Source organism: Gorilla gorilla, chromosome 2 (assembly GCF_029281585.2).
Source record: "Gorilla gorilla gorilla isolate KB3781 chromosome 2, NHGRI_mGorGor1-v2.1_pri, whole genome shotgun sequence".
NCBI lineage: Eukaryota > Metazoa > Chordata > Mammalia > Primates > Hominidae > Gorilla > Gorilla gorilla.
In genome coordinates, this window is record NC_086017.1 from 29358662 (window position 1) to 29384586 (window position 25925).

The following is a 25925-nucleotide window of genomic DNA, read 5'->3' on the forward strand; positions in this document are numbered from 1 at the left end:
GCTACATATATACTTTTAAATTATCTAACAGCTACATTTTTAAGCGTGATAAAAGTGAAATTAATTTTAATAATATATTTTATTTGAATATGTTCCAAATATTATTTTAAATTTGAACAATATAAAAATACTCAGTGAAATAATTTACATTTTTTAACCATATTCTTCAAAATCCAGTGTGTATTTAATTCTTACAGCACATCTCAATTTGCACAAACCACATTTCAAGTACTCAATAGCAATATAAGGCTAATGGTTACTATATTGAATAGCTCAGCTCTAGAGTATCTAGAATTTAGGAATTTAACATAATATCTTTTAACTCTTTAAAAATACTGGAATCCATGAATATGAATCCACAGCCGGTCAATTTCCTTTATTTTAAGTAGGATTGTTGATGGAATTGAAGATGGAAACAGCAGTGAAGAAAGTCAGACTTTTGATTTTGGCTCTGAACGAATCAGATCAGAGCCCAGAATTTCTCCTCCTCTTGGAGGTAAGATCTATATTTAGTCTTCTCCTAAGGTACAATATTTCTTATTAACTTGTAATGTTTGTTATGGGCATTTTTTTTTTTTTTGCTTTCCTGTCCTTAGAATATTCTCCCTGTCATAGAACCTTACCAATACCACTGAATAATTTGACATGAGTTTATGCCATTTACAAGTTAAGATGTCATTTGTGATCATTTCTCTGTCCAGATTGGATGAGCTACCATTTAGCAGTGAAGGTAATTGATATGCCAGGAGACTCAAATTTCTGCTATTCATCAGAGGAGGGCCATGTTTTACTATTATAAATTTAGATTAATCCATAAAAACATTATCTAGAGGAAATGCCATGTTGATTGTGCACTGAAGGAACATTGGTTATATTTAACCAGTTTATTCAGTGTGAGGTTATATACTTGCAGTTTTCCAGATGATAAATAACTTCAGAAAGGTATAAGCATGTTGGAAATGATGGAGAACTATGTGATATGTTAACCTTTAGTGATGGTGAATTAATGTGAAGGTACCTCCAACTCTAGCCCAAATCCCTCTCTTTACTTTTCAATCTTGAGTTTGTTGCTCATAAGAATGATTCTGTCAACAAGACAAATAAAATGACAAATAAACTCTAAAGAAGACACACCTGTATTTGATAAAAAGAGAATAGTGAACATGTGTTGAATAGGCAGAGACAATACAAAACAATTACCAGCAAACTACCTAATGCAAGGCCAGCAATCCTCACCCAACCTCCCCTTCCCTTCCCACCAAGTTCTAAAGTCCTTGTATTAGAATGTCTTGGTAATTAGCAAATCCCTTTATGAACAAAGCCAAGCCCAAGAAAGACATTTGAATATACAGTTCTGGAGATGTTTCTCTGGTAGAATACCAGCATTTCATCTGAATCAGTAATTCTTTCCAGCACTCATCATCTTCTTGGGAAACTAAGGGATACTTGTGAAATTCCTTGATCGGGAGTGTGAAGTGAGGAAACTGCAAAAGGATAAGGAGTACAGTCTTGATTTATTGATTTAACTGACTTACATATGTTGATATTACTGTGCTTGGACCAAGGAGCAAAGAAATCATAGTTATCATCAAACTTGTATATTTGCAATAAAAGCCTGTTGACACCTCAGTTGGATGTTTACCTTTTTGGTTCAACTAGAGACAGTGCACAGAAACTCACCATTTCATCCACATATTTCTAGTCCTACCACTCTCTTAGCTTCCTCCTCTTCCTTAACCTATCACCTACCCCTGCGCTTACACATTCAAGCAACAAGTTTTCTAGAAGCAACTTCCAAAATATCTCTTAGTTCCCTCTAAGACTTTCTACCATTACTGCTACCACTCTTTCTCTAGCTATATCTATCTCTTGCTTGCATTGCTACCGAAGTCTTTTCTTTGACCTCACACTGTTTTCCATGCAAAGGGAATTTTATTAATTCAAATTTATTTGTATTACTCTATTCCTATGCTTAAAACCCTAAAATGGCTTTCTATTGCCCTTAGTGTGAAATTCAAACCTATTGCATAATCACTTTATATAAGTTATTTTACTTTTTTAGTAGAGATGGGATCTCCCTATGTTGCCCAGGCTAGTCGTGAACTCCTGGGCTCAAGGAATCCTCCTGTCTCAACCTCACAAAATGCTGGGATTACAAGCATGAGCCACCATGCCTGGCCTACTTTTTAAATGTTTATTTTTCCTGCTCGATTCTAAGCTCCATGAGTGTCAACTATATTTTCTTTATTGGTTGCTATCTACTCTAAAAGACGGCTGGCCTATTGTATATGACCTTCGATCATTCGTTGAATGAATGGATTATCTCTGCAAGATATATCTGCAAAACAATTTCTTATTACTCTATTTCAGACTGTTTTGAATTACTTTTCTTCCCCCACCAACAAGTTTTCTCCTCATAATTGACCAGAATTAGGATGGTCTTATCTGTCAAATCTTTTCCACTCAAGCTGGCACTGACTCACCTGTACTCTTGTCCCTGACAGAAATAAATATATTTGGAAGAGCAAAGTAGAGAAAAAGTGGAGAAGAACAACTAAAAACTGGGAGAAATTACCCTTTACAGTGATGCAGGAAGAGAAAGGCAACCTGCAGTGGATATCAGTATCTGATATATATGTGGGAGGAAAATATGCTCATGGGCACATGAATCAATGTTTAGAATGGAACGAGAGAAGAAAAATAATATCCCTTTTCTATGGCTTGAGCACTGACTATGATACAGTTTTAAACAATGGTCAAAGAAAAGAAAATGTGCCATCTTGGAACATGGTGGTGACTGTACTCGGGGAAATGGGGTGTTTGCAATGGACACATCCAGTCACTGTGTGTGCAATCACCACCATGATGTGTGTCCAGAGAGTATATCTGGTGCCATCCAGAGGAATACAAAAAGCTTGCTTGATCCCCAAAAGTCAGTACAGTGCACAGACATCAGAAAAGGTTAAAAGTGATAGCGTGGACTTTCTTTGATATTCTAATTGCCTCAGTCCTCAAATATAAGGTTTATTCCTAAAGGACTCATTCTGTATGTGTGTCACTTTTCAGATCCAGAGATTGGAGCTGCTGTTCTCTTCATCAAAGCAGAGGAGACCAAGCAGCAGATAAACAAACTCAACAGTGAGGTATGGAGCTCTTTCTTTGGTCATGCTTAAATGGTAAGAGGAGATATAAATCCTAGTTACTCGCAGAAGCAGTGTAATATAGTAGTTACAAGCATGCATTCCAGAATGAGACCACCATGGGTGAATCTCTGCTCTGCCTCATGTAAGTTGTGTGATCTCTGACAAGTCACTTACCTTCTCTCAAGCTCCACTTCCCCGTGTGTAAGAAGGGAAGAATAATAATGCCTGCCTTATGGCCCCTTGTGAAATTAAATAAAATAATCTAGGTAAATCATTTAGCATGAAGTGTCTTAGATATATGCATATTTGGTTTAATTGGTACATTTTAAACTTTTTTGTGACCTTCCATTTTTAATGAGCTAAAGCAAGGTCATAAGTTCACAGAAGAATGCTGTTTCTCAGTGTAGTCAAATGGCCTGAACTCTGTTCTTTCCTCTGACTTGTATTTGCTTGTGTCACCTTGGGTACTTTCCCTCTCTAAATCTTACTATCTATTCATTTTTAACAGTTTTATTGAGGTATATTTATATATCATCAAATTTGTCCATTTCACCAATACAATCCACTGAGTTTTAGTAACTTTATTGAATCCATCATCTATAAATCAGTTTTAGGACATATTTTCTTCCCCCAATAAGATCTGTTATACTCATTTTACAGTTAATCTCTATTCTTATGTCCAGCCTTAGACAACTACTTATCTACTTTTTATTTCTATAAATCTGCCTTTTCTGGCAATTTTATAGAAATAAATACAAAAATAAGATACTTTCTTGATTACTGTCTTAATTGGGGTCTCGTTAAAATAAAATAAAACAAGTTCTGAGACTATATGGGTGCAAATAATTTATTTGAAAAGTGATACAGGAAGTATAATTAAAGAATAGAGAAGTAAGACAGAAAAGGAAGGAAAGCAAAACAGAAGGATGTGTTAGTGAGACAGTTAAACTTGTAAACAACTGGGGCTCAATCCCACTGGAGACCTCTGAGAGACTATGTAGGACAACTCAAAATTATTCAACCAAGGAGCAAGGAAAAGTGGAGTTGAGGCTCTTCAGGCAGGCCTGAAGAAAAAAAATTGCTCAGGCGAGAATATGCAGCAAAACCTGTGCCTATCTTTGGTGACCAGGGTAGACCCAGGCAAGGGCATGTGGGCAGGGACAGACAGTGCAATAGAATCCTTTTCTAGGAGTAAAGTCTTAGTAATAGTTGATTTGATGACACTTTGGGGAAAATGTAATCACGTGATGGTATTGATGAGATTTATGAAAAATGAAGTTCACATAACTTCCAGTTATCTGTAATAAGGGCAGACTGAGTAGCTTGTCATAAACTCTGCAGGTTTCCCTTAAACCTATGTTTCTTCAGCTTCGTGGAGATTTATGTTTTACTACCATCTCCCTTCTGCACCTGCCCTCTCTGGAGCTGAGATTGTTGCTAATAAGAAGTAAGAGAGCCGAAGGACCGACTAACAAGGCAGAAAAGGAAAACTAGATGGTCCACTAACTGGCTTGAAAATACTTAAATCACAAAGACTCAGCCATGCACTGGATCACCCAAATAACCTCTTGTTAAAACAAAAAAACAAAACAAAAAAAAACACCGAAACCCAAAACAAAACTAATGCAACTCCCTGTTGGAGAACTGGATGTTAACCTTCTGTTGAACAGTTTCTCTTCAGATACTGCTCTTAGCTAAAACCACCCATCAATACCATTTGAATTCTTTCCTCTCATATTTGAGAAGGGCATTTAATAATTTTAAAAACTGACTGACCTATATCTTAGTTCAAATATTAGAGTTAGTGATTCTTCTGAGAAAAAATGTCTATATGTTCACCTTTAGGAATGTAGATAATTTTTCCAAGTTAGGGCTGTAAATCCACACAGTTTGTTATTTTCCTTTGACAATGTGAATCGGGTAGATCCATTAACAAAAAAAAAATTACCATTTTAAAAACAAAATATCTTCCCAGTATGATCCTGTATTCACAATTTCTTTTCTTTTTTTTTTTTTTAATTATACTTTAAGTTCTGTGGTACATGTGCAGAATGTGCAGGTTTGTTACATAGGTATACACGTGCTATGGTGGTTTGCTGTACCTATCAACCCGTCATCTACATTAGGTATTTCTCCTAATGCTATCCCTCCCCTAGCCCCCCGAGATGACACACATCTTTTTATCTTGTCAAACATTTAAATAAAAAGGGAAAGATAAAATATCAAGGTCCAACTATTCTTTCCCAAAGAATTAGGTTTTCCATAAAGGAAAATATCTGATTTATTTTTGGTCGAAGATTAAGTAGAAAAATCTTATCCTTCACACATAATTTAATTTATACACAGTTTTGACCCTTTGGATAGTGCATAAAAACCCACTAAGATGGGCAGAATAAAAATACAAATGGACTTCAAACTGTAAAATTATCCGTCTTCTAACCTATTTTTCTCTTCCTCATCTTTCTGTAAAATGATAGTTTATATACAAAAAAACTTTTTAAAAGTCCAAGCCTAATTTTACCGTTTTGCCTATTTTCTACTACTAACATGTATCATCATTTGATTGCTTTATTCTTTCTTTTTGCTATTATCTGGTTAATAGCAAGCAAGAGAAGAATTGATAATAAATGTGGGATGCACTGCATGAAAAAAACTCTACCATCAAAAGGACAACCCAAAATATGTGTGATACATGCCACGCAGACTGTGGGCCTTTGTGTGAGGTGTCAGAGCACTGCAGAATCTCTACTCTGATATTTGTTTAAAGATTTAAGACATAAAGAAAGTGTTCATCAGTGTGTACATTTCATAACCATAATCTGCAAGCTAAATACAGAACTAAAATCTGAAAAGTAATAATATTGGTAATTACCTACATTCACAGAATAGTTAGGAGAGTTTAAAAGATGTGGGGCAGCTGCTAATATTAGAACGCTTTGACCACATTGCCATTGCTTTACAGCATAGTATGAAATAGTGCGACTCTAAGGAAACTCTTTGAAAATTACAAAAATGTCACGATAGGGGCCATGGGCTGTGTAAGTCAAATGCTCCACTTCTGAAAGGTTTGTAGGTGAAGGTTAGAGTGCATTCTCATTTCTGAAATCTGGCTGACCCAGAAAGATACAGAGGCAAAGCTTACCAAGGGAGACTGTGTGCTCTGGCACAGCAGGCAGAAGGCATAAAACACACTATGGAAGAAAGAGAATTCACTTTGGAAAGAGACAAATATTTAGATCCCTATTCTGTGATTTCAACAAGGTGTTTACTTTCCCTAAGCTTAGATTTGTCCTCTATTAAATGATAATAATAGAACCTGTAATCAAGGATTGTTGTGAGAAGTTAATATCATATGTAAAGCACTGAGCACAGTATCTTCCCTTAATAAGTGGTCAATAAATGTTGATTCCATCCTCATACAAGGTTATGCTTTGATTCAACAAACGGTGACTCTCATATAAGCACCCTCCTTCTACCTAACAGTGCCCAGTAGAGTAATAAGTGAGAGAGGATCAATGTTTATAGAATAAAATGAAAATGAATGGACCTAAGAAGAACATATTTGGTTATGAAAATCACTATTTTCACCTAAGAGACTTTCTTTTTGCTATAAACATACTCCATATGAAATTAGAATAGAAAACAAAATGGCAGATTAATGATATTTCAAAGCATCTTATCTTAACTAGTTTGATTGTAATTGTGCTACTGTATTATTTTTAAAAAAACATTTATTCTGTAAGACTTATGGATTGAGTAGCAAATAGATGCATATACTAGTTTAACAATGTTTAACCATTACCTGATATTACAATAAACATATAATTGGCAAAATGATAATAAAAACCGGATGGAAAATAACCTGCCAAGCTTAACAGAAAGGTAAGCATAACCATATCTGCATTTATAAAATGAGAGAAAACAGGTAGCTTGTTAATTCATCCTTACTCACCCAAGCGTGCTTTGGTTTAAATACTCTACTTGCTGTATTTTATCATTTTATTTTGTGTATATGTAAAGGGGTCAGAGTTAATATTAGGTGATTTTAATCTATCTTGAATCTTAAACATACTATGGAGAATAAAATGTGTAACATGCCTAAACAAAAAAAAAAATGAGCTTTGTAGAAACATAGCAACTTGTATTAATTGATTATTGAGGCTGAGAGGTCTCATGATCTGCAGTTGGCAAACTGGAGAACCAGGAGATCTGATGGTGTAGTTCCATTCTGATTCTGAAGTCCTAAAAACCAGGAGAGCCAGTGGTGTCAGTTCCATTTCGAAAGCCAAAAGGCTTGGGACTCAAAAAGAGCTGACTTTTTTTTTTCAGTTCAAGTCCAAAGCTAGGGAAAGACCAATGTTTTAGCTCAAACAGTCAGGCAGGAGGAGTTTCCATTTACCTAGACTTTTTGTTCTATTCAGACCTTCAACTGATTGGATGAGGCCCACCCACATTAGGGAGGGCAGTATGCTATATTCAGTCTACTGATTCAAATGCTAATCTCATCCTGAAACACACTCAAAGACACACCCAGAATAATCTACCAAACATCTGGGCACCCCATGACCCAGTCAAGCTGGCATACAAAATTTACTATCACATCCAACAAATGTCTTCTGTTTGTCAGTCCAGTGGCTTCCTTTACAGTTGAAGTCATTGGCCTGTTTCAATGTCTAAACTGCTTTGATGGGAATAATTATTTTCCCCTTTAGCGATATAATAATTCTTTTTAGGCTCTGATTGGATCTAAATTTTTTTTTAAATTTTCCCATAGCAAAAGATGTCATGGTTTTCTTTGTGAGATAAATTAAACACTTTCTCAAACTCCAGAATTTAGAAAGTATTTCAGTTTTACCCTTTACAACTTGGTATAGTGTAAGTTATACATATATATGTATATGTGTGATAAGAACCAATATTTGAGAGAGCTGAGTTCAATTACTGATGCTCACTACTTTGCTGGGAATCTGAGTGATATGGGGTTGTTTCCTATAACACATTAGCACGTTGTTAACTTTAAGTGATATGAGAAGCCCATTCGTATCAACTTGGGCTCTAGCATTTTAGAGACCAAGCTCTTATTGCTATTGAGTCCAAAAGAAAGGCCTCTTTTTTTAGGAATGACTGTGTTTGCATTACATTTCATAATTGGATAATAGGTCAGTCATGTCCTTTAAAAATAGATATTACAGAAATGTCCTTATATGCACTATTATCCTAAGGCTTTAGAGAAAATTATTTTATATCATCACTATGACCTAAAAGTTAGATTTCAAATTTAATTTTGTAATATCAGGATCTTTTAGCTTTATTTTCTCATTTTCAACTCCTCAAAAAGTCCAGTTACTGTTTCTAACATATTGAAGAGTCCTGCCATTATCAGATAAGCACTGTTATAAGATAAATTATACTGAGGTAACAAACTCCAAATTGATTAAAATTTATTTCTCGTTCAAGCAAAATGCCTAACACAGGTCAGCAGAAGGGGCTGCACCATCTGGAATGTCACTGCTTGGCTGTTTTCCATTTGAAGTGTGGAGCACAGTTGTTCGGTTTGAAAGATAAACACATCATTTCTGTCGGTATTTTATTAACCAGAACTAATTCCATGGGCACAGTTAATTTCAGTTGGAAAAGAAAGTGTAAGCTTTTGTATATCCTAAAAGAAATAGAAAACTGGATACTGGCAAACACTAATAATATCTACCATAGCACCTAAAAGCTATTAGGAAAATTTTGTTTCTCATTTAATTTTGCTCAAAATTCAATTCCAAATATCCCCATATTTAATGTATTATATATTATCAAAGTAAAAAAATACCAGCAATGAAAGGCCTTCCACTGGAAAACAGAGAAAGAATCTGAGTTGTTGTCTAGGTTATACTTGACAAAGCTAATAGATTAATGAAATCTCCTTGAGTCAAAGAGATGGAATAATAAGAGAGGCTGTTTTTTATTTAAGAGTTGCTTTACTACTTTTCTAAATGCCTACAGAAACAGGATACTACTAATATTTCACATAAGGAAACTTGCATGAGTAATATCTTAAGGTAAAGTTGATTCCTTAGTCCTCTGAATTAGTGTTGCCATTATATCTTTTCATTGACAGTTGAGTCAACTGAAACACACTGACAGAATTGTCAGGTCATTCCAAGATTTGTCTATATAGGCTTTTTTCTTCTTCATCCTGATCATATATAGTTCTTGATCATCAATTTTCAAAGCAAAACATAAACAAAGACTGTACATTCACTTTTTGACCTAGAACGACAAAATTCATTTAATTGCTGGCAAAACCAACAGTTTTTCTTTTAATTTTTAGATATGTGTTATTGATGTTAATACTACGTTTTGTGGACATAGGCTTTTAACCTGGAACGTTTCCAACTAATTTATGTTTTGTAGAACTCCTTTTGGTTATTTTCCAGTTCTTAAGCCTGTATAAATAGGCAGATTTATAACTCTCATGAGAATTTTACTGACTTTAAAAAATTCTAAACAACAATGTGGATCTCTCAAAAGAAAAAAAAAATGTATGTCATTCAGAAAGCTTCTCCTGTGAGGGGTGGATTTAAAATGCATGTAACTTTTGGAGACTGGTTGTTTTCGTCCTCTTTGCCTATGATTGCTTATAGATAGGACTCTTCTCGTTTTTGAATAAAAGGACTAAATGGATATATCAGTAAGGGCCCAAGTAAAAACCAATGTTGCATTCCAAATGGGCAATTTTAGCATGTTGAATTAAAAGGTTATTTACAAAGAAGTTAGTAGAGTATAGGCAAACCACAAGGGGTAGAACCACCCCTCTTGATAATAACAGCAGAAGTTCACCACAACTCCTAGGTCAGAAGGGGCCAGAGTAGAGAGCAGTTACAGAAACATGAGTTAGAGAAGGCTGGGTGGAAAAGGTCAGTTGTCAGAAGCTGTGCTCTTTTGTTTTGTAGTGACATAGTGACTACAGTTAATAACAATGTATTGTATATCTGAAAATTGCTAAAAGAGTAGATCTTACCACAGAAAAAGTGGTAAGGATGTGAGGTAACAGATATGCTAATAAGCTCAACTTAGTCATTCCACAATGTATACATATATCAAAACATCAAGTAATATAACATAAATATATATTATTTTTGTCAATTTAAAAAATCAAAATAAAAAAAGAAATTTCAAAATATATTGGGGCTAAGGATCTGTCTGTAGAGCATGAACTAGCAGCACTGGCATCAACTTGAGCTTATTAGAAATGCAGAATCTCAGGCCCCGCCCAAGACCTACTGCATCTGAGTATACTCTTTGTCTAAATCCCCAGATGATTCCTATACACATTAAAGTTTGACAAGCACTGTTCTATACAACCAGTATTCTGAAAGCAGACAAACTTTCATTTGATGTTTACTGATAGCAGTAAAGATCCCTTAGCCAGACAACAATTTGAATACTAATCAAACTTTGTCACAGAAACCAGGAAAACAGATGACAAAAGCAGTCAAAGGGTTGATAAATAATAGATTACCATGGTACAGCTGAAGTAATGTCCAAAGGCCTGAGCTTGCAGAAACTCAACGAAACTATTGAATCACTTTCAAGACTATAATTGGTCATTTTGTATTGGTAATGCTAGACTTGTAATTCTTCCCTAATTATAATTTAAGAGACATCGGCTGCACCTGCAAAAGTAAAACCCTGGTTAGTAGTCCTGTGTGACCTAGAACAAGCCACTTTACCTTCCAACATTCTAGTCTCTCCAGCTGTAGACAAAGATTTACAACTTTTATTAGTAATGGGATTGAGGTCCTCATATGGATGAAATGTATGCAAGTGCTGAGTATGATTATTATTTTAGCTGACAGATAAAAAGACTATCACTTGTTCTGAATGCTTTGTAAAGCAAAAGACACAAGAATGAAATTATGCCAATCGTCTTTTTTGTTTTGCCTGCTTATGGAGTTTGTTTGAACATGTCTGAATCTTATGATAAATATGCAACATAACAAAGGATTAAATGAAAAACCATTTAATTTACCGAATCATAGCTTGTAAAAATGTATATGTATTAGTAGTGGGGCAGGGGAGGGTTGGTATAATTAGTACCCCTTAGGAAAATTGTATCTAGCAGGAAAATGTGTACATGTTTGGCAAAAATTGAGTGACAGGTCAAGAACTCTTCAAGCTAAGAAGATTATGTCAACAGATGCATTCCCCATCTGCTCACTGAATGCACAAAAATGGAAACCACATTTTTTCTCTGCCTATCAACGGAAGTTCCAGTTATACTCAAAGTGCAAGAATTTTACACCAATCATGCCAATAGCCAAGATGGAGAAATATAAAACATATGTAAAATGAAGTAAAGCTATTTTATATGATATTATATGTCATTTTATGTGAAATGAAAGGTATTGTCAAAGACAATTTTTCTCTGGTCTGCATTAGAAACTCATACTTCTATTCCCAAAAGGCACAATCTAACCACACACCAGAACAGTAAATCTGTGTTTACACCAAAAAACACACAATCTAACTGTGGACACTGACAACGCATGGTGTTATTGGAATAATAGGTCACCAGTATCGCAGATAGATTATTTAAGCCATTTAGTAACACAATGTTTTGAAAGCTCCCATTTTGAAGTGCTGGGGACTTCCATGAGACGTGGATATTATATGAAACACTCTTACCTGCTAGAGATGTACTGACACTTCTTTATCTTTCAGTGATATTTAGGGGCAATTGATGAAAGTGAGTTACTTAAGTTCAATTGAAAATAACAAAAAGTCATAAGAAATTCACCATGCAATTCACTATTCATTGAATGAATCAACAAAGATTTGTAGAGTTCTATTATGTGGCAGGATTTTTACAGGAGCTTGACTACTGTAAAGAGCAATAAATACATGTAGTAGCTGCCCTACCTGCCCCCCAGCTCCACATTGGTCCTTATTCAATTCTGATCAAAACCAGGCTGCACATCCCTACATTTTGGCTCACACATCCTTTATAGAGAATTTTTAATCCATCTGAATGCAGCTGCTCAAACTTTGGACTTGAAATACAGGACCTTAATCTACATTTTCCAATGGCATCAATTATTGCTGTTTCTACTTGCTACTGCAAAGATCCAGGCAAAGCAATACTAAAAATTCGAGACTTTTTCTTCTGATATTAGTTATGTAAAATTGTTACTGGGAATGGCTTATCTCTCCATGCTAAGACAGAAGAATAGTTATAGAGATAACGGTAGTTTCTATTTTCTTTAAGCTAAATACTTTCTGGATTAGGATTCCCTGCCTTGCAGAAGTTCTCTACCAAGCTTAGTGCCTGTGTCACAAATCCACTATCAAATTGAGCCACCTGGAATTCTGACAAGATACCAGTTATATGGGGACTAAAGTTTTATATCTGTTATATTATTTAATCCTCACAACAAGGCCCTTATGGAAATATGACACAGAGGAGGGTGACAAGTAGCATTACACCAATAAAGCTGATTAAACATGAGAGGAGTAAACCAGATACTCTGGAAATGTAGGGCAACAATGACTATTTCTAAACCAACAGAAGTTCTGAGGAAACCTGGATACAGCAGAAATAGAAAAGCTGTGGTAGTCAGTGATTCCCTTCTTAGGGGTATGGAAGGATCAGTGTGTGGATTATCATGGCCAGTTGGCAAGTCAGTTGTCACATAGGTTTTTATTCATGACAGGAGATGTTGTTTAACAAGAGCAAATGCGTTGCCTGCAAAACATCTAATGATTTGTGTGGTTAATGCATGATGCTGGGAGAATAGACAAGGGAGGAATCTTTAGGTGCTTCAAAGTTTTGGATACAAAACTGTACCACTTGGAAGCACAGATGGTGTTTTCATCACTTCTTTTTTTTAACAGTTGGGATTCTGGAAGAGATAGAGAAATCTCGGATGTGAACAATTGGTTATGCAGATGGTGATGGTAAACTGGTTTGGCCAACAGTTTTAAATTCCAGGCTGATGGATTCTTATCCATGGAAGAATAAGAAGGATAAGGGGGAAGAAGAAAAAAAGAGGAAGAGGGGAAAGTGGATAAAGAAAATGTATATTAATAAACAAATAAGAATGTATATTGTTATGTTTCCTTTATGCACTGTCTTTATAAATAGAATCTGAAGGCGACATCTACAATAGCTGTCCAGAGAAGCAATCAGGGATGCAAAATGTTTGCCAAATTTCAGTTGATAAACAACTCTTAATAACTTCATTGAATTCATCACTTGGCATTCATAATGTAGTTATGAGATCTAGGAATCAGTCATTGGGGGAAATTTCCCAGAGAATTAAAACTACCCATGGAAATGAAGTTTATGCTGGGACAGATGACAAAGCAATAAGACAAGTGAAATCCAGCAGAAACCTTGGCCAACGGAGACATATTTCTACAATTATGAAGGAAACACAATAAGGGAAAAGGGATTCTTAACAGTAGAAATACCACTGCACTTAAAATGAAGGGATAGTCAAGGCTTTGGTTTAGGAAAGTTGTATATGTGAATTCTAACAGTCATACCTACTTTTAGTATATATACTTGGAATGAAGATGGCCAGTTACAGCTTTTCCAATACAATTTTGTATCAGGCAACTTTCCCCTAAAATATTTATGGTAAAATCATGATATAAAATAATATCAGAATCAAAGGCAATATAACAACCAAAAGTCCTTCAAAATGGAGGTATTGTATTTATTTTTACATTCAAGATTTGCTGAGTGCATGTTGTGTTCTAGGCATTGCCTTGAGACCAGGAGATACTGAGATAACAGTTTCTACCCTCAAGGAACTCAACGACTAGTTGGTACAGTCTCATGTGATGCAAAGTGGTCAGGGTTAAAACTGCTATGTGAGTGTCAATAAGCCAAGGAAATGCTCTGCTGAGAAAATTAAGTATTAAAAGAAGTTTGAAGGAGAAGATTTTCTTGCCAGACAGAGAAGGGCAGAGGAGAAGAGCCCGCAGTCAGAAGGAATAGCATGCACCTGGGCAGTGAAGGGTAAAGCTCACTGTATCTGATGGTGTGCAAGGGAGAAAATGCAGGACATGGAGCCATTAAAAAATAAAGTGGGGTTTGTGAAGGGCTTTGTATTACCTGCTCAAAAAGATTGTATTTTCTAATATGAGTGTCAGAAACATTTAAATATTTTATGCTGCTGTTGAGGCAAGTGGGAAAACTTTGGCTCATTTGATCAGAACGATTTTGTTTGTTTTAATTGACGTATCTCTTTGCAGTTAAGTTGTATTTTGAAGATGTATCTTCTTTTTTCTTTTAATTATACTTTTAAGTTCTAGAGTACATGTGCACAACGTGCAGGTTTGTTACATATGTATACATGTCTTCTTGAGTGGACAGAGCTTTGTTCACAAAGTAGCCCCAACAATCCTTTTTTAGCAAATGCATGTCTTCTTACCATGCTATGGAGAAGCACTTGAGCCACCACCCTCAGATAGTGGAAACACTGCATTCTTTGCCTTCAACATTTGATGAAGACTGAGGTCCTTCCTGTTTTAGAATAAATTTTGATAGCAAGCACAGCAGGAAGCAGTAAACAAAAATGCAGTAAAACTTGATGGCATTTTCTGTGGCAGTATGTTGTCACCTTTACTATCACCACAGTCTCTACTTCTAGGAAATGCCATCTCTCCTTGTGACAGCTGGCTTTGTCATGGTAAAAAGAGAGATCCCTTACTTAACACAATTAATTCCCTCATGCAACTTTAATAAGGTTCAGGGGTGTATCCCCAGAGACACAGTGACAGGAATCTTCCCTAACATAAATTGATTATTTCCCTCTAGAGTTAAAGAAACCTCTGTTTCCTTGAGTTACTTGCTCCTTTTAGTTCAAGCTAGGATAGTAATTTGTTTTCTGAAAATGTTAGTGCTTGTTTATGTTCCTGGATCCTGTCAAGACTCTGGATTCCCATTCTAAGTTCACGGTCTCAAAGTTGTGGCAAATGCATGGTAAGCCAGGCACAGAAAGACAAATATTCCATGTCCTCACTCATATGTGGGAGCTAGAAAAATGTATCTCATGGAGGTAGAGAGTAGAATGATGATTACCAGAAGCTGGGAAGGGAGAGGTTAGGATGAAGACAGGTTGGTTAATGGGCACAGAAGTACAGTTAGATTAAAGGAGTAAGTGCCACTGTTTGACAGCATAGTAAGGTGATATAATTAACAATCACTTACTGTATCTTTCAAAATATCTAGAAGATTTGAAATATTCCCAACACAAATAAATGATAAATGTTTGAGATAGTGGTTATACTAATTATCCTGATTTGATCATTATACACTGTATTCATATATAAAATATCACATGCATCCTATAAATACGTATAATTATTATATATCAGTAAAAAAAGAATGTGTCTATGCAAAGGTATTTCAATCATGGAAAAATATCTGTTTATTTTGAAAACTAGAAAAATAGTTCATCAGAAATATGTCTATTAACATATCTGTTTCCAGTTCTTACCCTGAGGCAAACTATTTTTGCATTCATATAGTTTGCTATGAAGATATTTTACTGTGTTTAATCAGTCTCCTATATTTTTAGAGATGACGCTATTTACTTAATGTTGAATTAACATTTCACACAGCTTTTTACTCATGAGGCTACCTTTCTGTGTCATTGTGCTCTTTACATGTTCTGACTACATTAGGAAAAATCTCTCAACGCTTTCTTAAGCAATATTTCTTTTTCTACATGATAATATTCTGTAGCAGAATGAATACCAAACTTAGAAGTCCTAAATTCTAGACTGAAGACTGTCATTCATGAAATAAGTGACCTTAAAAATGTCCTTTCACCTCTGAGTCTTATTGCTCCCATTTTACAAGTTGAGAAATAATAGTACATCCCTGCCTTTCTTAGCACTGTTTGTAGATCCAATAGGGAAAGTGTACCTGAAAGCACATTGTATAAATTTACAAACATACAAACATTTATTGAATAACATAATTGCTGATGTGCCTAAAATTCAAACTTATTCTTCAGAAACTGTGCCTTTATTTAATTCTCAATAAAAGGTCAATTCAAAGCATTTTTATTGGGAAATGAACTAATGTAGCACTAGTGAGTTTCATACAGGAATTTAGCTTGGACAACCTATATGAATGGATGGCTAATGTGCCTCTTTAACCATCTCATTTAGTGGCAGCCTTGTCTTCTGAAATTATGATACAAGAGTTAATCACTTTAAGATGGAACCCTTGTGAATGTAGGTAGTGCAAAGATCCTGGGGTAATGATTTAAGTGTGATTCATGTGCTTTAGAATTGAAGCTTGGCAGGTAATGAAATTGACAACCCATAGTGAAGATTTCAAAGCATATTGAATTTTTCTCATATTCATTGTTTCAGTTCTTAAATGTGAGGCTGAGAGATGTTGTTGTCTTCAGAAGTTTTAGATCTGCTGAAAAGCCTGGACAAGTATTCAGTTGAATCCCTTGAGTTTCATGCCAGCAGTAGGGCAGAAATAGTTTTGGCCTGGCAATTTCAAGGCAGGTGTTACCAGTTGGTTGCCCAAACCATGGAAAAACCTCCTTCTGGCCTTTTTAAATGCCTGACTTTGAGCAGTGTTACCTCCTGATGGACCTGCCAGGGAGAATTAGTTTCAGAATGCACTCACAGTAAGTAGACTGAATTAAGTTGCTGGATGAATTAGGAATATGTACTTAAATGTTGAAGAATGTCTGCCCAAAACAGCAGTCTTGAATGAATCTTCAGTTCAATGAAGTTGAACTACCTCTTTTTGTTTCCTGATTATATTTAGCCCATAGGTTCAGCTGCTTCTATTAGCATTTTGTGGTTCACGATAGTAAAATAAAGTCATAGAAAGTCCTTTATAAAAATAAAGTATTATAGCAATGAAGGCAAAACATTACGTTAGTATTATGAATCTAACCAAAGACTAGAAAATACATGTGTGTGTCCTGCTTTCTGAAATATGTTTTCCTCAATTTGAAGAATACAAATCTTTTAGAAAAGCTACGTTTAAGTGAAATTCAATTTTCTGGTGGTCTTCCATGATTAAAATACTGATGTGGTCGTTACGAAAATAAATTCTCTAATGAATATTATGTATTTTAAGTATAAAATGAAGACTCTTCAATGGTTCTTAAGTGTTTGGGCCATGAAAGCTAAATGTCTCACCTAGAAAACTGAATGAGGTACCTACAACACAATTTGTTGTTTTATAATTCCATGGGGTTTCAGGTTCACTGATGCGTTCCAGGACTCTCAGAAGCCCTGCAGTGCTTATCTCTACTTACGCACCTTGCAGGTCTTTTTATTTCTTTCCAACTCTCATTCCATAGCTTTCCCTTTTTCTGCAAACTTTCTCTGTAGCAAATCTGGTATGAGTTCTTTTGTAGCATCCTCACCGTTACTGAAGGCCACTTTGTCTCTGGCCTATAATAAGCATAGGCTTCAACCAGAAGTGGCAAGAGTGACACCTACCATTCACTAGGTGTCTACTCCAAATAGGTAGTAGTGCTTAGTGTGCTGAGTGCTTTACATGCAGTGTCTGCCACTCCACATTGTTTTGAAGTGTCCAATGATTTTTGTGCACTATCATGCATCCTATTCATCCAGGGGAAGCAAAAGATATCATCAGTACTTTAGAGATGATGGATCTGTATCTCTCATTCTGTTTAAGAATCCCGAATCACTAGTTAAGATTCCCAGACTACTTATGCCCCTCTAGGCTCTTTCAGAATGAGGATGTCTTTAGATCAGGATGTATGTTCATTCAAATGCCTAACCTACCCATTCACCCCTTGGGCTTGGTTGGAGTTGGAGCAGCCTTTCAGGCTTTCTTATTAAGAAATTTCTTTTTCGTGGCTCACGCCTGAAATCCCAGCACTTTGGGAGGCCGAGGAGGGTGGATCACGAGGTCAGGAGATCGAGACCATCCTGGCTAACATGGTGAAACCCCGTCTCTACTAAAAATACAAAAAATTAGCCGCGCGTTGTGGTGGGCGCCTGTAGTCCCAGCTACTCGGTAGGCTGAGGCAGGAGCATGGCGTGAACCTGGGAGATGGAGCTTGCAGTGAGCTGAGATCGTGCCACTGCACTCCAGCCTGGGCAACAGTATGAGACTCTGTCTCAAAAAAAAAAAAAAGAGGAAAAAAAAAAAAAGAAATTTATTTTTCACCAAGCAAATGCTAAAATGTTTAAGAATAAATAAGTAGGAATAAAAGAAAACCAAAAGAAATATCACTTCCCTGCTTCATTTCTCTGAAATGTGGTCACTACTATGCACCTCTAACTATTGTCTTTCACTTTGCTCTATCCACATAGGTAACAACATTGACTCAGGAAGTTTCTCAGTTGGGTAAAGACATGAGAAATGTGATCCAGCTTCTGGAAAACGTTCTGTCACCTCAGCAGCCATCACGGTTTTGCTCTTTGCACAGCACCTCTGTGTGTCCCTCCAGGGAGAGCTTACAGACCAGAATGAGCTGGAGTGCGCACCAGCCTTGCCTACACTTGCAAACAGGCGGGGCTGCTTATACCCAAGCACGACTTTGTAGCAGTAATATCACCTCAGACATTTGGAGTGTGGATCCCTCCTCTGTGGGGAGCAGCCCCCAACGAACTGGAGCTCATGAGCAAAATCCTGCAGACAGTGAACTTTATCATTCTCCAAGCCTTGATTATTCACCTTCCCACTACCAGGTTGTCCAAGAAGGTCATTTGCAATTTTTAAGGTGCATCTCTCCACATTCAGATTCTACGTTGACGCCTCTGCAGTCCATTTCAGCAACTCTCTCATCTTCTGTCTGCTCCTCTTCGGAAACATCTTTGCACCTAGTTCTCCCAAGCAGATCAGAGGAGGGCAGCTTCAGTCAGGGAACTGTGAGTTCCTTCAGTCTGGAAAACTTACCAGGATCTTGGAACCAGGAAGGAATGGCATCAGCTTCTACAAAACCTTTGGAGAACCTTCCACTGGAAGTTGTCACAAGCACAGCAGAAGTGAAAGATAACAAAGCCATAAATGTATGATATTAGTGCCCATGATGCAGCAGCTAATTAATTTCAAACCTACCACTGCATGACAGTTTTAGTTTGCCTTTTTGCCTCTGGTGGGCATGAAGACTGAGCAAAGCTGGGAATCCTGCAGAAAAGAGTGTGAGGAGCCAGGGAAAGGCAGAACCACCTCCATGCTGTAGCAAACAATTTCTAGATACCAGAAGCATAATGGAAACATTTTTCTGTACAGGTATTAAACTACTGGTCTGTTTGACAGACTTTGGTAACAATCCAAAGACCCTGAGGGTCTGAGCAGCTAGAAGTCCTAGACAAAGAACTTGTGGATGACTTTTGTCCCATGTCGCTTTTGTGAAGTATGGCAAAGGTTTTTCATGAGTGCCTGATTGTCATTCCTGAACAATATCCATAGCACTGTTGGCCTCAGGAGTGCACAGCTCCTGCTGATGTATTTTTCTTTTTGTGAAGGCAAAGGGACAATTATCACTGCATGTCATCTCCTAGACAATCAGTCAAATAGAGCTGGTGGCCAGTGGTTAGCTATTCGCACGTTATTTGCCATGTAAATGAAAACGTCTTTATTTATCAAAAAAACAGAGGCTATTTTTATATCCTTGGTATGAAATATGTATTTAAACTATTTAAATATTTATAAAGAAATGAATGTTTTCATTTTGGTAAAAAAAAAAAAAGCTTGCTGTTTTAACAAGAAATGCACTACTGTTGTGTATAGTAGATCAAAAATTATTTATTACTAAGAGGATGTAGTTTCCAAAGGAATCCCCCATTTTTTCTGCATGCAGTTTGCAACAAATGTATTCTCATGCTTCTGGATTATAAAAGAAAAGTGAAGTCATATTTTGTTAATGAAATAAAAACATGGACTGAGTGTCAACTACATGAGCTTTGGCATGGGGATAGAGAGGCTCCATCTAGGCTCTGCCAACTCATGTCAATGACCTGATTTAAGGTCGTTGTGCCAGCAGAAATGTCTCTCCTCTAGGTATTGTATTTTGTTGCTCAAGAATCCAAAATGGGTCTGTGGACATAGGGCAATTTTGGGCTCAAAGTGAGGGAGAAAACCTGGGTGTGTCCTTTCCCAGTGCTTTTCTTTTACAAGAGGTAGTAGACTAGTGGAAATCCCCAAATGGAGCCAAGACTTCTGAGCTATAACTTGTGGGAGTAATACCAGCTTGCAATGGGTCAGCACTTTACCTTTTTTATTTAAGGCTCCCAACAATGCTATACAGCACAGTTGTTTCCATTCCTATTTTTAATAAATCTCAGGGGAAGGCTCAGAGATTACACAGTTAGGATGCTGACACAGTCTAGAATCCATAATGCTCCCTACATCTCACACTAACAGGCAAATTCAGATGCTGGGACTGGCAATGATTTAAGCACCTTCACTAAAGTTTTATTTTATGTTTTAGAACAGTTACAGTCTAATTGTCTTGTACATTTTGGGAAGATAGATATATTGGTTCACATTCTGGAGTTCTCTTTATTTTCCACCACAAAAAATAATCTGAGAATTGTATCATTAAAAGTATCTAAACACACCAAGACTTCTGATGTTGTATGAATCTTGCACCTTAAAACTGGCTAGAGCAGCAGAGAGAAAAGATATTTTTTCTAAGAAAAACGAACACAGGACATGTTTATAAGGCAGGTCACTCAGGACTCAATGCCTTCTACTTTCCCCCTCTCCAAAATTCAGTCTCTCCCTAAGTTAAAGGGAAAACTGAGACAAAGGCAACATTCTAGATTTCATGTATTCATTTGCATTCTCCCTTTTGCTCTTCTTGACCTATGTAATCATTTTAAGTGCAGTTCAAAAAGAGCTAACTGGTGTTGGCTCACAAATGTCCTTCTGGCAAATTACACTGCTATTACTAATGCTAACAAGAATAACTGGCATTCTGTTTCTTGAGTACTGACTTTGTACCAGCCAATTTTTAGGAATTAATACACATTATACTTTCTCATATATTAATCAAACAGTGCTAACAGTTACTTGAGTTATTTGTTATTATTATCCCTATTTTACAAGTGAATAATTAATTGAGACACAGATTTTTTTTAACTTCCCCAGTCACATTATTTTAAATGATTGATAGACCCATGGCTGCTCTAAGTACCCCTCCCTTCATGTTCACACGCATGCTTGTTGATCTTTGAAACTTCTTTACTAATAATTACAATTGACCATTGAACAATGAGGGGCAAGGGGGCTGGCCCCACACACAATTAAAAATTCATATATAACTTTTTCGACTCTCCAAAAATTTAACTTCTAATAGCCTATTGTTGACTGGAAGCCTTACTGATAACATAAACAGTTGATTTACATATATTTTATATATTATATGTATTATATACTGTATTCTCACTATAAAAAAAGCTAGAGAAAAGAAAATTGTATTAAGAAAATCATGAAGAGAAAATACATTTACTATTCATTAACTGGAAGTGGATCATCATAAAGGTGTTCATTGTTATAGTCTTCACATTGAATAGGCTGAAGGGAAGGAGGAAGAGGAGGAGTCTTGCTGTCTCAGGGGTGGCAGAAGCTGAAGAAAATCTGCATATGAGTGGATCGTGCAGTTCAAACCCATGTTGTTGAAGGGTCAACTACAACTTTTTTCAAAATCAGTGAATAAACTATTTGAGTTATTTTTGCAATGCAAGTAAACAAATAGGATGAATTAGCTAAGTTCTTGGGATTTGGGGATGTTCCCGCGAATTGGCTGGAAACAAGCCCGTATTTTCTATCCAGTCACCTTCTCTGTATTTACTCAACATCTGACTTTAACAGGCAGGAGAACAAGCTCCCTGACCTGCATGGAGCTGCAGCTGGACAAAAGTGAGCAAGCACCTGGAAGGAGGGAGGGCTCCCATGCATTTCTTCCATGAGGACCTCCGCCTCATCCAAATCAATCCCATTTTATTCCTTATCGACCCTTTCCCCCATCTACTTTGACAAATAGCACTCTCCCATATCCAGGGCAGCTCAGGATGATACAGTTTAGTTCTATTTTATTTAAGTATGTGCTAATAATATTCTAGAAAGTGAGAATTTCAAGTTTTCCTAGATGTTTGTCTAAGCACTGTAGCTACACAAATAGCAAAGGCCCTTGTCTTCTTATCAGGGATGCATTTTTGAGCCCCTACATTTTCTTCACCTACTCACCCTCTGCTGAAGGAAAGCCCCAGGAACCCAGAGGCAACGAAAGCAGTTATTTTCTTGGTCAAGGTAATTTTCTTTAAAATTATATTGAGAATGAATATTTTCTATGCAATTCTAATTAAAACCAGACAGATTATGCAAAACTTCATGTTAATTCAATATAAGAAGAAATTCCTAATAATTCCACCTACTTACAAATGGAGTTTATTGTTTATCCCCAATAGACAAAGTGTCCTCTCAGAGGCTGCATGAGTATTTGACAGGAATAGTTTTTCCAGAAGGGCTGTGCATTGGATGTGAAGTTAGCAGAATGCCTACATCACAACCACATGGGGTATATATTTGAAATGCAGATAATCTAGCTTCAAGCCAGCTGCTTTGAATGGGACCTGAAAATCTACCATTTGGTAAACTTCCTGGGTGACTCAAATACACTAAAGGCTGAGAAGTATTGGTCTAGAATCTATAGAAGTACAAGTCTGAGTCCTAGCTAATCTGTATGTAAGTAGACAACCACTGAAATTCTATTAAGGACAGCCCAGAGTCTGTAATTGTATAATAAAGAAGGCTGATTAACTCCTAAATCAGTAGTCCTCCAACTTTAGTTCAAATAATGTATTTCTGGGAGATCTCATTAAAAGAGAGATTTCAGGGCTCCAACTCCTTAGACATGAGCTAGGTCCCCAAGTGATTCTAATATGTATGTTCCAAGAAATAAACTCTGAAAACATTGTCCTAAGAAGTACAACCTTTCGTTTTATAATGAGCTGGTTCTGTGGGAAGATGGACCAACTAGAATCAAACCAATTAAAACTGACAAGTTTCTTTCTGTACAGTTCCAAATACATCAATGACCTTTTTTTTAATCAAAGTAATTGATATCTTTTCTCCAAGAGAGCTTTGAACACCCATCAATTACTTCAATGAAAAATGATTCTCTACTATGTGTCTTACACCACTTATACCTCTTGATTTGTTGTAGATCTTTGTTTTCTTGTTTCATTTAGATTTTCTAGAAGAAAAAAGAAAAGTAAAAATACCTTCTGAAGTTTCAAAAATTGGTCAGTTATCTGATAGGAATCATATTTGTATGTGAAGCAAGATAACTATTTGGTCAGCAGATGACAGTTGCTGTGGATGTCCCCTATGTGAAATGGAATTGCTAATGTTAAGATTGTGATTTTATTCATAACAATGAAAACAGCCTGCACCAAATAGTTCTTGCTAAAGCTACTTATTCTCATGGCATATATAGCTCATTTTCTAAGGTCATCTTTTTAAGACATTGCTTTTATGTCTTCTTTTTTAAGTATACAGTGCTTCAAATGTAGTCTTCTCTTAGATACCATCATCACCGAAAATAGAGCTTGGGTACAAGTTCAGGCATAGGCTCTATTAAGGGCTCTTCCAAAAGGCTTTCCTTTGCCTATTTATTTCACTTTATACAAAGGCAAATGGTCCAAATAAATATTAAGCTGAGAAAGGAGCAGAAGTTTTGGAAGAACACAAAGGAGTGTTTGCCTCCAACCATTTTTTCTTGCTCTGTGATATGGACAAGTTATTTAAGACATCTGAGCCTCAATTCCTTCATCTAAAACTTGAAGAATAAAATATATCCAATTTTCAGAGTCTTCGTGAGAATTAATGAAGTAATTTTTGTGAAGGCACACTACCCGACGTACAATAAACGCTAAACAAATGTCAGTTTAGCTTCCTGACCTTTCATCCCCTGGTTCCTTTCCTATTTCCCCCTCCTCCCCTCATCTCCTTCTTCCCTCTCCTTCCTGATTTTTTCACCTTTCCTTGCCCCCACTCTCCTCTTCCCCAACTTCTTCCTGGCTCTCCCTTTATCTCCAGCCTCCTCCCACTTACATCCTCTCCATTCTCTCTTTCCCACTCCCTCCTCTCCCCTTGGCCCTTCCTCATGCTTCCTCCTTTTCCCTCTCGCTCAGTGTTCCAGGCCACCTTCTGGAAAATGAGTCCTCTCTTTGACATTTTCTCTGCTTAGGTCACAAAGTAGCTTTCATAATATGTCCCCTACAGTCTATTCATCACGGTGTTAACAATCAAGTCAACATTTACCTTTTTTAAAAAAGTTGTTGAAGAGCCACCAGGGCAGAAAAACATGCTGTTTCTGCCCCCAGACACCTTATCCCCAACCTGTGTGGCTTCTAATATGTCTATCTGAATTTCAGTGAAGTTTTATTTCGAACTCTTTAATTACAGAAAGATACAGGAAGTTTATTCACTAACACAAATATATTCTACAAACACGTACCATTTTTCCCCATGAAGTTTTTCTATAGAGATTTGCTGTTGCTTTAGAAATCACACACATATACGTCACAACCACCATCCCTGGCCACAGAAGACCTGAGCACTATCAGCCAGAAGCCTCAGAGCTTTCTCTGTGGCAAATGTTGTGCCCTCTTACCCACAGTTCCTCTGGCTAGAAGCAGAGCTTATGAAATGTCTGCCACTTCACACAGATGCCTTCAAAGCTTCCCTTAGTAGCCCATCGTGTGAGTAGGTCTCATCAGAGGGAATAAGCTAAATGTTGCTCCCTGCAGCTTGTGTCCTGAAAGAACCTATTCCTTGAGTTGTGTCATTCACCAAGCCCTGAATAAACAGTATAAAAGACATGAGGACAGCACAGTGAGGCAGAGATAGACCAGCACCTACATACCTGTCATTGCAGGTAATTAAATAAGCTGTTCATTCCAGAAAAAAAACAGCTGGTGGGAAAAATGTGTCCAAAGGGCAAAACTATGCCTTCTTAAGCTATTTCCTTTTAACTTGGGTTTTTCCTTTATGGAGATAAGAAGCTGGAAATGCGATGGAATTTGACGCTGAAGCTAAGCTTCTGGGTTTTTTTTCACAGTTGGCTTGATAAAAATAGAACATACATATGTGATATATTTGAGTACAACAAAGAATAAAATAAGAGGAAGTGAGACTTAAAAGTGTGTCTGTGCTTTTTATTTTTGTAAAGAACTAATATACTAAGTTGAAGGGACCACTTTCATTTAAGAATTTCCTCCAGGGTAAAGAGTACCCTTTTGCTTTGGCACTTTTACTTGCCATGGTAATTTTTTTTAACCAGTGCTGACTCTGAACTTTATGCTACTCCTGTAGCTTTATTCTTCACTATGGTTTATTTGTCCTGAGAGAGAATTATTTCTGAACTCTGCATGGGGGTCAGTATTAAATGCTAATAAGGAAGGGGCTCAAACTCAGCCACATCTTTTAGGGAACACAGAGCCCTCTGGGTAGCTGCAACCACATGGCCAACACTCAGCATCTTTGGGGCCCCTTCCTATGATTGGCAGTGATGTCCAGAAGCCCTCAGATGGAAACACAGATTTCCGAAAGTTGCCATGATAACTTATTGACCAAAATGAGTCATAAGAGTTCCTCCTGCTATAATCAGACAACCTGTGGAACCAAATCTAATTGTCAACTCTGGCTTCCAGTACCCCAAAGGTATTTGAGCCCTGGGCCTAGATCACTTAGCATATCTCTTGTTAACTTACACAAAAACCACGTCTACAGAAAAGGGGTAAAGAAGACAACAT

At 36.7% G+C, this 25925-nt stretch overlaps 1 protein-coding gene across 2 annotated transcripts in view; it reads left to right on the forward strand.

The window, feature by feature from the left end:
* Positions 1–24367, forward strand: part of KCNH8 (potassium voltage-gated channel subfamily H member 8) — a 393213-nt gene extending 368846 nt beyond the window's left edge. For both annotated transcript variants that reach the window (XM_019024893.4, XM_055383259.2), the window contains 3 exons: positions 390–496; positions 3067–3143; positions 18471–24367. In XM_019024893.4, coding sequence (XP_018880438.1) covers positions 390–496; positions 3067–3143; positions 18471–19175 — 889 coding nt within the window. In that variant the 3' untranslated portion in view covers positions 19176–24367. The remainder of the gene's footprint in view (positions 1–389; positions 497–3066; positions 3144–18470) is intronic.
* The last annotated feature ends 1558 nt before the right edge of the window (positions 24368–25925 follow it).